Source organism: Xylocopa sonorina, chromosome 10 (assembly GCF_050948175.1).
Source record: "Xylocopa sonorina isolate GNS202 chromosome 10, iyXylSono1_principal, whole genome shotgun sequence".
Lineage (NCBI taxonomy): Eukaryota > Metazoa > Arthropoda > Insecta > Hymenoptera > Apidae > Xylocopa > Xylocopa sonorina.
Window position 1 is genome coordinate 3,410,505 of NC_135202.1, and position 13,439 is coordinate 3,423,943.

Consider the following 13,439-nt stretch of genomic DNA (forward strand, 5'->3'; position numbering starts at 1 on the left):
GCGAAAATAATCGTCGATGCCGTAGCAATTCGAAGGCGGCTCTTATTTTAACATTTTAACGTCCTTTGCCACGTATGTGAACACTTAATCTTTTATTATTATTAACAGTCAACGGCACGAATGTGGGCATTATAGTTTGCTTATGCATTCGTCTTGTTTTCTCCATTCTTGTCTTGCTTTTCTGAATTTCTATCGATATACAATAAATAAATCGTAATGAAACAAAATATTAAATTCGTTTTTTTTTGGTAAGAAGATCGTTTCCGAAGAGGTTAACAAAAGAAACTTTGTTTTATCATTTGAACAATAGTTTTAAGACGCGCTACCTTCAGGCCACATGGAACATGATAATACTCGGCTACATGTAACTGTAGACTGATAAGTGTATCTAATTATTGATTTTGCGAATTCCAATCAATTTGAGGCGTTGTACGCGTTATCGATTCTATCCTAATTTAACCGATCGCGATCTTTTTCGCCATTGCTCTCAATTCTTTCCTCGCGATCTTCCCTGAATTAGTGTACGGAAGTTTAGGCAGAAATTTAACTCCTGCACGGAGCCTGTTGTGGTCCATCATGTTAACTTCCACTAATTTAATCAACTCCTCCGCGGAAACCTGCAAATTAAATCGCATAGTCGAAATAATTCATTTCGTTTCTATTTTACTATTAACAGATGGAGAACTTGAACAAGATCACTTTCAAAGTTCTCTAACTCTAGATGATCAACAATGCGCCATTTTAAAAAAATATGTATCTCTGTTTATAAACAGCACCTCGCGTGCTGTGCAAATTACACTGATATAAATGTGTACATAAGAATGACTTTACTAAAATTTACGAACAATTTCACTGATAACAGATATTTGCAAACGATTAATATTGCGTTCTGTATCGTACCTTGTGTAAAGTGGACTGTACTTTTACATGTGTGCAAGAAAAATGAGGGAACGGTGTCTAAACTCTAATTGGTTGTCAAATACCTATTAGAAAAGGAAAATATTGTTTTACTAAAATAACTAAAGATTATTTGAAGGTACCATCAGGTGCGCGTGAAAATTCCGAGTATTCCAATATGGCAGCAGCGGGCAGTAAATCCTGAGATCACCTCGACTTTACAAAACAGCATACTAAGAGAATAACTTGAACTATTTTGTTGTAGTATGTTGTGTGTGTATGCTTTGCGAAATTCCAAGTTTCATAATCATAAGAAAATATTTACTCACACGTACCTCTTTATTGGGTGCTTTGCAGACGAAAGCAATAGGATGCTCATCGTCCGTGGGATGTGGGACTCCAACCACCGCCGCTTCTACAACAGCCGGATGAGTCTGCAACAAAGCTTCAATTTCCGACGGCGATATTTGGTGTCCTCTGTATTTAATCAGTTCCTTTATCCTGTCGATGATAAAAAATTCTCCTTTCTCATTGTAATAAGCTAAATCTCCCGTGTGCATCCATCCTGCAAAATTATAACTGATTAAGTTAACGATATATCATTCCTATGCACTTTTGAACGATCTATTAACTATCTATCTATGGCTACCGTCTTCGTCGAATGTGTTCTTGGTTTCTTCAGGATTTTTATAATATCCCGTCGACATCGTCCACGTTTTCGACTGAAGCTCGCCAGGTTGATTCGGGCCCAGTGCTCTCCCTGTTTTAACGTCCACGATTTTTATTTCACTATTTGCGGACACTATACCACAGGAGCCGCTTGTGGTGCCTGGTAATTGGATGGTGATCACACCGCCAAGTTCCGTTGTCCCTTAAAAAAGGAATCATTATGATATGACAATGCGAAGAATGTCAAATTTGTTATTATTTTGTTTTAAATAATAAAATAATTTCTTAATTATTTGATGTGAATTTTCTCACGCAAACACGAATTCTTTTATAGTTTACTCGGAATGTACCATATGCTTGTACGATCACTGCATGTGGCAAGTATTTCCGCAGTAAATCTTCCGATTCTTTCTGCAGTATAGCACCGCCAATGATAACAGCCTTCAAACTGGAAAGATCGTAGTCTCTTAGATGACTGTATCGAATCAGTCGATTCGAAATGCTGGTACTCAGCAACGCCCATGAAACCTGTAGAACAATTAATTGTTATGATTAACAACAATTCGCAGTGTCAAGGAAACTTTTGATAATGATATTGAATTGATTACATTAATAAATATTTTATTAATTAATATGTTAATATAATAATTATTATACTAATAACATTCGGACGGATGATGGAAGACATTAAAATTTAACGTTCTATATTGCGCAAATGAAGTTTACACTCGATACTCGCGATTTTACTCAGACAGTCGCAAGTAGGTTCAGCTGAGCTACGTTTGACCAATTCAAACAGGCACTTCCTACCAGCTGAATCAACCGATTGCACGAAATCGCAGAATATGACGCTACATTTTTAGAATCTTTCAAGGCACGGTTTAAGTTGCAGACTATCTTTTATACTATCATTTGGCAGATAATTTCAGCGAGTACCTTGTATTTTTGGAGCAGTTCACAAGCAACTTGCGGCTCGAACTCAGGCGGGATGATCCTCTTCGTGCAAGAATAGATACCTTTAATGGTGAATAACACTCCACTGATCCAGTACAAGCTACTGAAGGTCATAATTATGTCTGTGATCATGTTATAATCGGTCATCAGCATATTAATTAACGCTCTATGCGGTAACTGAACAGCTTTAGGTAGACCAGTTGTCCCGGAAGAAAACAGCAGGAGCGCCGTTTCCTCGAGATCGTCGATTTCTTCGCACTTGAAATTAGCCACTGCCGATTCCTGGTGATCCTTCAGCACATCAGCGAAGGGCGTAGTACCTGGATAATGGCCGAAGCACACTATCCTCGTGTGGAATAGCTCGATCTTCGCCACCTCTAGGATCAACGCCGCCGACTTCTCGTTCGCGAAGATCACTTCCGGTAACGTTAGTGTCATCATGTGCCGGCCGTATTCTACAAGATGGTATCAGTTAAATAATACAACTTTGTATCTACACGAAGAGCTATGCTAATCCAACTTCACATTTTTGCATCAAGTTGTTTTTTTATTTTGTAAAATGGCGTACAAAATTGCATGGGCATAACAATTGTATGAGATACATTAGATTATAACGTAAAAATGTACAAATCGAGTATAAATATGAAATATTATAGTTTACTATTATGATTAAGATATTACTTTATTGCGATATTATCGAGGGCGTGTCTTTCCTCATTGAAAAATCTAAAGTAACTGACGTGGACATTCAAGAAAAAAACACTTATAGAAACAAAAAATAATTGTGATACCATGCAATACATATGAATTCTATGTAATTTAACTGTTTAGCATGACATAAATGACTCTCCTATTGTCAATTAGTTGAGCAATGTCTTCTAGCCATTATTAATTACTTGCAGTTATTAGTGTACATATATGTACAGTTAAACTGTTACATAAAGTGACACAGAGAATGAAAACAGCCAAAATTTGTTGGCACTGTCACTGCCACGTTTTTTCACTGTCATATTTATAGAACGTTAATTACCAGATGCAACTTGTGAAATATTTCGAATATCCAAATTAGTGTCAATTATTTAAAAAAATTATTTATAAAGAAGCCTCGGAGAATAAAACAAATATGATGCAACACGATGTACCGATTCGAATGTTCACGTTAAAGATATGAGAATTATTTGTTACATAATGAAAAGAAAAAACTCACGAATATTCATCTCGTTGTCCCACGAATTAACAATAGCACCAAGAAAAAGCCCAGCAAGAAAAGGAATCGTGGAATCTCGGTGATTGTGCGTGCAAATCACGACAATATCCCCTTTTCCTACTCCTTGTTTCCGAAGCCATAGCGCGCATTTTATTGCACGATCGGTAATGTCCGCGAACGTATCTTCGATCCCTGTGATGGCGTCCACCTGAACATTCGATCGTACCATTAAAAATGCTACTAATTACGCCGTTCTGATTCTATTGCGCACGGGTGAAACGTGTAAAGCTCAACCCCTAAATTATAAAATGCCAATTTACATATTACTAAATTCTTTCTGCCACGCCCACAAATAGTATTTTCAAGCGCTCTTAGTTTGTCATCATCTATCGGAAAATATTAACATAATGTTAATATTTGTGATACGCGTATACATTCACGAGAAATCAAAACATACGAAAAAGTGGAAATTATAGATAACGATACTGTCGCTGCAGTCGTCAAAAAGCGGTCGTCCGACTGATTGCTAAAGTATTTCTATATTAACCCTTTGATTACGGTAAGTCTGAGACGTACCAGTCGTATCATATGGTAAACAATCTTATTCGTTTCTTTGTATTCTGCATTTGTTGCATTGCAATTTTTCTAAGCGCTTTATAAGCGCGAGTTTTCCAAGCGTAAGTTTTTCAAGCGTCTACAATACCACAAGCACCAGTTTTCCAAGTGCAAGTTTCTAAGCGCCTACAATAACACAAGCACCAGTTTTCCAAGCGTCTGCAGTATCACAATCTTCAGTTTTCTAAGCGCTTGCAGTACCATAAGCGTCAGTTTTCTATGTATCTATAACATCACAAGCGCAAGTTTTCTAAACATCTTTAGACGTCATCAGTAGTCAAAAGGTTAATAAATTTTAATCTCAAGTTCAAGAAGATGTAGAAATTTCATCTAGTTTAGTTATCGTCTCGTCGAGAGTTTCATAATAAATGTTATCTTCGAAGACGATGAAACATCTTTTAGAAAATAATGCTCATTAATGAACATATATAAATCAGATATTGTTAAACAAGGAAATACGTATCTGATTGCGAAAAGTGGATACATGAAGATCGTACACAGTGAGAATGTTTGTACAATCTTTCCAGTGGTTAAACAATCGTGTACCTCACTTTATTATATAATAGAAACTTGCTATACTATATTTATATACTTTATTGCATAATAACTTTATTATAAAATAGCATTTTTAGACGATCTGGAAGAAACCCACTGAGTGTTTATGAAATTTTGTGGTACTTATCAATTAAAATACTGTCACGAAATGAAACTGTAGAACAATTTTAATACTTTCTCCTTAACTTCAATATCTTGGAAAGCTCAACACTTCGAACAACTTGCCCTTTAATTTTGGCATCTTGCAAACCTCAACACTTTGAATAATTTGCTCTTCATGCGACTGTCCCTCTCTTAATTCCAATAATTCAGCTGCTATTACTGCAGTGAATTCCACTTAATATACGTACCGTCTTTGTTGGTTGCAACAGCCTTGAACAAGCTTGAAAACCTTGCACGAGTTACGCAATTATGCCATTTTTTCACTTTTGTTAAGATGTACAAGTTGATAAGGAAAGGCGACCGGAAATCGATACGTCAACTCTGACGGACACGCATTCATAGATGAAAGATCGATAACTGTATGTACAGAGGAAACTTGTTCAAAGTGTTAATTCTTCAGAGAAATTAAGAAGAAAGTAGCCCCCACGAATTCACTTCGTTTCTTTGAACTCTTCGACCGCTCTGTAAGGCAAGATTTCTACCTGGCCAATGACATCCGGATTGTTCCTCAGAACGTCAAACAACAACTTTCCCAGGCCAGTATGCAGAGTATCCTTCGTCACCACTTTTCCTTTCAGCACGTTGTTTTCTATCGTGAAATGCGGCTCGACCTGAAAACGGTAATTGCTCTAAATCGCTCAAGTCGATAAGATGTCTCGTAGATTTAATTGAAACGGAGAGTCACGGAGAACATGGGTTACAGTTAACTCTCTTATAATGCGATTAACTCCTGTTAATTCGCTGTATGGTAATTACGGCGCGTGAAATAGAGAAGTAAGCAAAATATAAATCAGTTCGATTCAGGTCAAGTTTAGCCATATAACAGAAGTATGATAGCAAATGCTACGAGTTCCGCGATTCTGGGGACCCCGCGTCTAGAGCAGAAAATGTTTAGCTTGTTAAATTTCGTGCATTCTTATTTATTTTCGTTTCTATCGTCACGTTTATTAACCTTTTGCACTTGTATATCGTCATATATATTGATGTTCATCACAAAATCTGTGTATTTCTTTAATTTCTCTTACTAAACCAACAAGTTCGGGCAAAATATGGTTTCATCTAGAGCGAATATGAAAAATAACTCTGAGTTACTTGGTAGTTCCTTCAAATATAAATACGAGTGGAAAACGTTAGAATACACAAAGTGTATACAGTGTACCATCATGTGTTGAAGTCACCAATCAGGTACGTGAGAGCGTGTTAAATGCATGTATGTGTATGTATGTGTATATATGTGTGTGTATGTGTTTGTGTATGAAGAAAAAATGAATAAGGAGACGAAAAATACTTAAGGCGAAATACTTACGATGCATACGATTATGAAATAAAATTGTATAAATACTAAAATGGCAGGATATAATTTAGTGGGTATATCAAATTATTATTAATTTGCACCACCGTTATATGGGAGCCGTGTTATAAGAGTACCGCGTTATAGGAGGGTTTACTTGTATTTATGTCTTACGATATGTCTTACATTGTCCTCCTTCTCGTTATTAACAACCATGTCGGTGAATCGAGTAGTTGTTCCACACTGAGAACAAGTTCGAAGGATTCGTCAAGCACGTGCGATGGATCGACGTTGGTCCCTCAGCAGCTGACAGTAGAATACTTAGGTGACTGTCTTTTTCTTGGTGCATATACTGCTCCACTCCCTCTTTGCCTTTTGCATGCAAGACAGACGACACTATCATTTCTGTAATTGTGTACGTACAATGCAACGATGAAATAAATCATCATACTAGTGATATCTAATCGTTTGGGACGAATCTTGTGTACGGAATATTACTATTAATGTGTTCTCAATTACACGATGAAAATCTTGAATAGTGCGTGTCCATTTTTTATTTTCACTATTATTCGTACGTTTAATTTGTATGTTTCGCATACAAGTAATATTTATAGTTTACTCCGAGTTGATTGTCGCGCTTTCCTGTTCATCGTGTTAATATATTTTACTGTTCAACATATCCGCGGACATGAATGACATAGCAGTCAAATTTAAAAAGCCAATTAATATTCACTTGATTTTAGATTCTTTGTAATTATTATTTAGCATTTTAATGTTTTTAACTGTCTCTGCATTTTATTAAAATTTGTACTGTCCTTGAACACACAGAAATAAAATTTTCTTTATTAAATTATCTTTCTTTATCAATTTATTTAGCTTTCGTAACCGATCACGATCTTGACTGTAATTTATAAGCACTTGCAGTGCAGTTAAATACAATGCAAAAAAACTATTGCAATAGTCTTAGCATTTGTCAAAAGAATCACTTATTCGATCTACGCGATGAAAGAATACTTCTGTACAAACAATTGCAATGCTAAAAAATTTGTCTAGCATCAATTCGCAAAGACAAATCTCGAATGTCACGTTTCACACAAAAAAATATACGAGCAAACATAGCACGTTGTCATTCCAGTACACTTTACTATTTCACTATCTGAAGCGGAAGGTGGGACAGTTTCCCTAATTTAATTTATTTCACGGTGTTAGTCTTTCAGATATTTGTCTTTCTTTCTTTTTTTTTTGTATACTTCGAATTTTTTCAAAGTTGTAAGGTGAGGCACGTTCTCAAGTCTCCTATTATGCAAGACGGAAAATTACCACTTTTTGCAAGATATTTACGTCAGATACCTAAAATGACACCAGCATTCAGGCAATAACACATTATCATTCGACAAAATTATATATCTTAGATTTGTGAAATATCAGAGAAAAGTTAATTGGCGAATGATGACAGTGTAGTTTAAAAACACATGGTTGCCGTACGCAAACGCAGTAATGATTAAGCACAAATGCCGCGTACACGACAATTAAGACGGTGTCTGCTAAGGAACAATGGATCTGCTATTGTTGCACCGTCATTTCAAACAAGCTATCTAAATCGATGAATTGGTGCAATTTATTACAAGCAGAATAATACTGCGTAAACTGATAACATTTCCGTCTACTTCATTTCGTATCGCACACTGCTTCCGTCTGCATCCTCAATGCTCTTCGTTCTTCCAGTTTCTTTTGCAACGCACCTATTTTCGATGAGAAGACAGGCTCGGTCTGTCGGAGCTGTGGCTTCGATTTGATTGTCAAAGGAGTACGCCTGAAAATAAAATACGAAATCTGTACGTAGCGTTCCTAAGCTGTTTTCGTGTGTACAATTAATTGAAGGAAAAGATACAGTCAACCCTATAACACGGCTTCGACATAACGCAGAGTTAAACGTTGACGCTCTGAGACTGCAATTTTTCCAAAGAACGCAGAACGAATCGAATTGATTTATATTTTACTTACTTCCGAGTTTCTTATAGCGTGGTTTCCATATAACGACAATATCAATTAATCGCGTTATGCTAGGATTTACTGCAGCTGCTTGCGCATATAATTGCTTCAAGATCATTGCTAGCTAACCACGTAAATATGGAATTAAATAATGCGCTTTAGTCCTGTCTTTACACCGTTTTGCACACACATTTTACGCGATTCGGATCGAACGCGAGTTAAGAAAAAACTTATACTCTCTTTTTACACGGTTAAGGTGCACCGCACGATTGACTTGCACAATATAAATTAAGTTTATGTAATACATTTTTACTTGTACTACGCTATATAACAAATGCAAAAGCCAACTTGGCGAGAGACGCTGCTTCATTATGTGCCTCTCTCCGAGCCGTTCACCAGCCTGAAATTCATGGCACCATTACGAGCCGCGCCAGATTCAGATTCGCGAGGTACACGACCTACTGCGCGATCTTTGCAAAATAAAAGTCTCCCAGAATCATTCAGAAGCTTCGTGTAAAAACTAAATTGGACGTGTTTCATTCGCAGCGGATAATGATAAACTTTGCTGACTTGCTCGCTTTATATTCCTCGAGCGCTCTTCGTGTGTCGTTGATCAAGTTCTTCTGCCTCTCGCGTTCTCGAAGAATAGCGTAGCGTCTGTCCTTCGTGTCCTCGTTCAGTTTCATTCTCATCCAGAACAGCCTCTCTTTCAACTGAAACATATAGAAACGGATTATTCGTTAGCGATCGATCTTGATCGATCGGATTGGTACGAACCTCCGCCAGCGACATTTCACAGAGAAGACCCAAGCCGCTTGATTCTGTGGGATCGAAATCCTTGAATGGTAATTGCCGCAACGATTGAATCGTCTTAATCTCCTGGATCAATTTAACCTTCCTCCGAGTCTCCTCCTCTCTTCGCTTCACCAGCTCAGCTTTCAACTGCCGCGACTTTTCAGAGATTTCCGCGGCTAATGGTTTAAATATCGTCCAAACGTTTGTTTATAATTACAAGTGTAGAATAATGAAGAAAGGAACTCTGGTAGGATAGATAATAAAAGAATGTTAATTCTTCTTTTAATTGTTCTAAGGTTGGAAATAATTTTTTGTTCGAGTTAAATAATTAGAAATAGCTTAAGCCACTGATTTTATGCAGAGATTTTGTAAACCCCATAAAAACCAAAATGGCGCGACATGATATGGTCGATACGATGTACAGTCATTTTGGTATTTCGTCTGTTGTAAAATTTATAAAGGTGCAAGTAAAAAAAAGAGCCCTAGTACCAATATTTTACATTACGGTTTTAATTCCTGGTTTTAAGCAACATGTTTTAACACACTTTTCACCATTTAGCGAAAACTATCTATCCTAGAAGTTATTAACCCTTTCTTTATTACTCTGTACAGTAAAATTTATATATTACGAGTATTTTTTTTTTAATTTTATATTAAACTCTCGTAAGAGAAGTATATCTGACATTTTCTCGTGCAAGAAGAAAATTTAATTTAAATACCCTTTTGTTTCTTTTCATCAAGCATGGTGTAGAACGCTTCACGAGAAGCTTGTTCCATTTCGCGACACTTTTCAACAATTTCCATCATCTCCTTGTTATGATTCTGTCTCCATTTCTCTAGTTTCTTATAGATTTCTTGTTTCTTCAACGACAATAGATAATTGAAATTAATTACTGTTAAACTTCCACGACGCTCCAGCAGAGGTACTTAACATGTAGCTAACAAATAAGTTAGTTTCAGAAAATAAGCCTACTAATTCTTAGCTAAAATTATCCATAATGTGCCGTAAATTGACGATATCGATGTCTAATCGTATGTTTACGTTGATGTTATATAAAGTACATTTTTCTAAATGCATACTTCCTTCCGCACACTTTTCGCTTGAATTTTTAGGTCATTCAGCAATGATTGCTTTGCAATAAATGCACCCTCGCGCGATAAGAGAGCCAAAAGATGTTTCTCTTTGATTTTCAGCAGCTCCTCTTCACGCTGCTGCTGGCGTTTCTCTTCTTCAATCTTCAGTATCGACGATGGGTCGAATCCACCTTCCGTTAATGCCTTTAATCTACAATTTCAGTCACTTAAACATTCATTTGCAGGCCTTTGATAACTTTTATTGCAAACATTATGGTATTTATTAATAATACATGGATACGTTCAATTATTACTTACTTTTTTATTTCTTTTTCTTCGTCGCTGATTACGCGAGCGCATTCTCTTAACGTCGAAGCAGCCGTCTGCTTCACCTCGACAGGCTACAACAAATGATTCATCGTTAATACAAAAAAGACTGACAATTTTCCAACGTTCAACGAACAGTAGCATGTTCGCGCACCTTAAAAATCGGCACGGATTTCCTCAGGAACGTCCTCTTCGGTTTCTCTTCGTCGATTCTTCTGGCGGGATCTTTGCGACGCCGAAAGCAATTTGGAGCATTCTCATTAGCGTTTTTTAATAAATTCATGGCCTTCGATTTATTGATTGCTCGCAGTGACTCCAATTTCAACTCTGTCAACGGTTTAAGGTAATTCGTCCTCGGAATTTCCCGCGTGAACTTCTTTGCTGACAGATCCTATCCAGGATACGAGTCTTCAGAAAGGGAAACCTTGAAGGTTCATTAATTCGACGGCTTCAATCGACGTGGAGTCAGACGATTTTACTATTTTATTTCTTACTCGATAGTCGAGGAGATTATGTTTAAGTGCATTGTTACGTAAAAATACGAAATAACAGTTGATATATTTTCAGTACTTTGTGAACAAACAAAAGCCTCTCGGTGTCATTATCATAAAGGAATACTTTGCTATCAACTATGTGTTACGAAATGACAATTAAACGACGCTGCAACGTCTAGTTTATCGCAAATATTTAAAGACTTTTTATGAATATTCTGAACAACAAAGTCGAAGGATTTTTTGAAAATATAAGAGCCATATAATGTTTAAAATAACATTTTTGCTGATAAATAAAGTTTAACTATAAAAAAATTAATACTAGTTGAGTGAAATTAATATTCTACGCTTTCAGCTTACTTTCGTGCGAAGAATCTCTTTTTATGGAGTCAATATATTTTTTTATACAAGACACAAGTAGTTCGAACTAAAATAAAGCATTGATTTTCACTCTTGCGTATTCTAATGCATTTCGAATTTTCTTAATCGTTTGAGTGTCACGGATTTTTGAAGATTTCAGAAACCCAATCAAAATGCCATGGAGTGCTGTCGCGCTTCTGAATTTCTACGTCTCAAAGTTCTAAGCAGCTCGATAGCGCTGTTTTTTCAACGTTTTTTTCAGTCAAACGATTAAAATAGTAATTTATTATTACTCTGATTCTCCTATTCACCCTGTATGAAATTGCAGTTGTACTGTAAGGAAAATTACTTACTTCAGGTGAACTGGGAGGCACTTTTAGCTGTCGTCGTGGCCGATTCAGAACGTTCATGGACAATGGAATCGTCAATCCCTTTTTAGGTGGTTTCATGTCCCGTATGTACTCCTTCAAATGTTTTTGAAGCTTCTATCGCGAAAATTGAACGAACGTTATCGAGCTCGCTTATCTCTAACATGAAAAATGTTTCTGGAGCAGCGAAGAAAACCTCTAAACACGGCGTTGCCTCTAGGAACGGCAAGATAAGCTTTTGGTCCACGAAATCCTCCTCGAATGTCAGGCAGCCATTTCGGTGAAACAAATTCGGTGTCTCCGCGCGAAGAAGATACTTAACAAGCGACAATATTTTCTTTACTTTGAAATGAGCGAAACACTCGACGGAATCTTCGAAGAATAAGCTGAATACTCTGTACGACAAGATGTATACGAGTACTGGAAAATATATAAAATAAATATTGTTGGAATAAATAAAGTAATTGAAATATTTCGTTGGATGGCATTGATAGTGAAAATTATTTCGAATCTACTTTTAAAGGTGCACATTATCCGTCCATTTGTATAAATTTATTAGAATAAAAATTCGAATAGTTAATTAATAGAGCTTGTATTCATTATTTTCTGAAGCGTAACTTTTATAGCGATAATTTATAATAACGATTGCTTTTCTTGAAGAAAGAAATATCAATGATAATTAAATGTATATACAGGTTTGGCTGTGAGTATATAAATTTACCTATAGTTTGATGCAAATCAGCGTAATTGCAACAATTTTGCCTTTCCAGATAGTCCCTACTTATGGATTCCAAGAAGATCACGTAACGAACGACATTCATGAATAAATCGATGATTACATTTTGCAGTGAAGTTGACAAACCCTTTGAACATCCAAAATACATTATTTTGATCGTAGTGTGACAATGTTTGGTGAAATGAACAACTCAATTATACTTTAATCTCCTTCCAATTATTAAGATGTTCCCTAACAGGGTTAAAGTCGAGCTTGCACTTCTCTTTCGGCTCCTCCTCGACGAACAGAAAAATACAGAACTCGTCTGGACTTAATTTCTGTCCCAGTGACATGTATACGTCGAATATCTCGATTAATGGGACCAGAATATTTAATTGAAAGACATTCGTCTTCGTCAACTAAAATTGAAACGTTTGTGGAATCAACAAGAAGTATCAGATGCAAAATCAAAATTCATATTACCTCTTCCTCGATGCAATCCATTTTTGAGCGACTAATGCGGCATTCCTAATTTAATTCATTATGTACTACTCGTTGGATCCTAATTTTCTATTCGCAGAATTCTCGAATCGGTTGTTAAACATTAACATTATATTTCTTCTGACTTCGGGACAGGAAGACAAATGGCTGATAAATTCAGGATACTTCAACAATAATTCCAAAGCTTTGTTCAGACTAGTTGCGTCGAGTGAGTTTAAATCTGTTAAATGGTAAATTAAATATTTGTTACGTGAAAATTGTGTGAAAAGATTCAAGTGATTTGATGTGAAGTTTGTATTTATGCAAACTGAGTTACTTCAAGCAATAGGTGCGTATAATGGCGTCGATGCACTTGTAATGCATGATACCATCAACTTATTTGTACTTATAGTGAAATTTTAAAGCGACTTCAAAAATATTCATGCATTTGCATTTAAGATAAGCGTATGAAAATATATAAGTGACA

General features: G+C 36.2%; 2 protein-coding genes across 2 annotated transcripts; both read right to left on the bottom strand.

Annotated features, from left to right (window-relative positions):
* Nucleotides 1-367: 367 nt before the first annotated feature.
* On the bottom strand, nucleotides 368-6,700 carry LOC143428154 (uncharacterized). Its single transcript, XM_076902869.1, has 8 exons — nucleotides 6,537-6,700; nucleotides 5,542-5,670; nucleotides 3,728-3,935; nucleotides 2,503-2,975; nucleotides 1,917-2,094; nucleotides 1,547-1,768; nucleotides 1,233-1,462; nucleotides 368-617 (listed from the first exon to the last, which is right to left on the bottom strand). The coding sequence occupies exons 1-8, from the start codon at nucleotides 6,564-6,566 to the stop codon at nucleotides 456-458; spliced, it is 1,632 nt and encodes a 543-aa protein (XP_076758984.1). The 5' UTR covers nucleotides 6,567-6,700; the 3' UTR covers nucleotides 368-455.
* A 1,315-nt stretch (nucleotides 6,701-8,015) lies between these two features.
* On the bottom strand, nucleotides 8,016-12,976 carry LOC143428176 (uncharacterized). Its single transcript, XM_076902897.1, has 11 exons — nucleotides 12,956-12,976; nucleotides 12,694-12,891; nucleotides 12,479-12,620; nucleotides 11,954-12,177; nucleotides 11,743-11,874; nucleotides 10,530-10,612; nucleotides 10,218-10,422; nucleotides 9,857-9,998; nucleotides 9,120-9,313; nucleotides 8,913-9,055; nucleotides 8,016-8,163 (listed from the first exon to the last, which is right to left on the bottom strand). Exons 1-11 carry the CDS (start codon nucleotides 12,974-12,976, stop codon nucleotides 8,019-8,021), a joined length of 1,629 nt encoding a protein of 542 aa, XP_076759012.1. The 3' UTR covers nucleotides 8,016-8,018.
* Nucleotides 12,977-13,439: the final 463 nt, after the last annotated feature.

What these genes read in the sequence shown, in the direction of transcription:
- LOC143428154 (XM_076902869.1), bottom strand. Translation starts at nt 6,566, where the DNA reads ATGGTTGTTAATAACGAGAAGGAGGACAAT. An exon ending in ATCCGGATGTCATTGGCCAG is followed by an intron (nt 3,936 to 5,541) that starts GTAGAAATCTTG and finishes TCGAATGTTCAG; the next exon opens with GTGGACGCCATCACAGGGAT. An exon ending in GAACACATTCGACGAAGACG is followed by an intron (nt 1,463 to 1,546) that starts GTAGCCATAGAT and finishes ATAATTTTGCAG; the next exon opens with GATGGATGCACACGGGAGAT.
- LOC143428176 (XM_076902897.1), bottom strand. Translation starts at nt 12,976, where the DNA reads ATGGATTGCATCGAGGAAGAG. An exon ending in TGATGAAAAGAAACAAAAGG is followed by an intron (nt 9,314 to 9,856) that starts GTATTTAAATTA and finishes TTAAACCATTAG; the next exon opens with CCGCGGAAATCTCTGAAAAG. An exon ending in GTGAAATGTCGCTGGCGGAG is followed by an intron (nt 9,056 to 9,119) that starts GTTCGTACCAAT and finishes TATATGTTTCAG; the next exon opens with TTGAAAGAGAGGCTGTTCTG.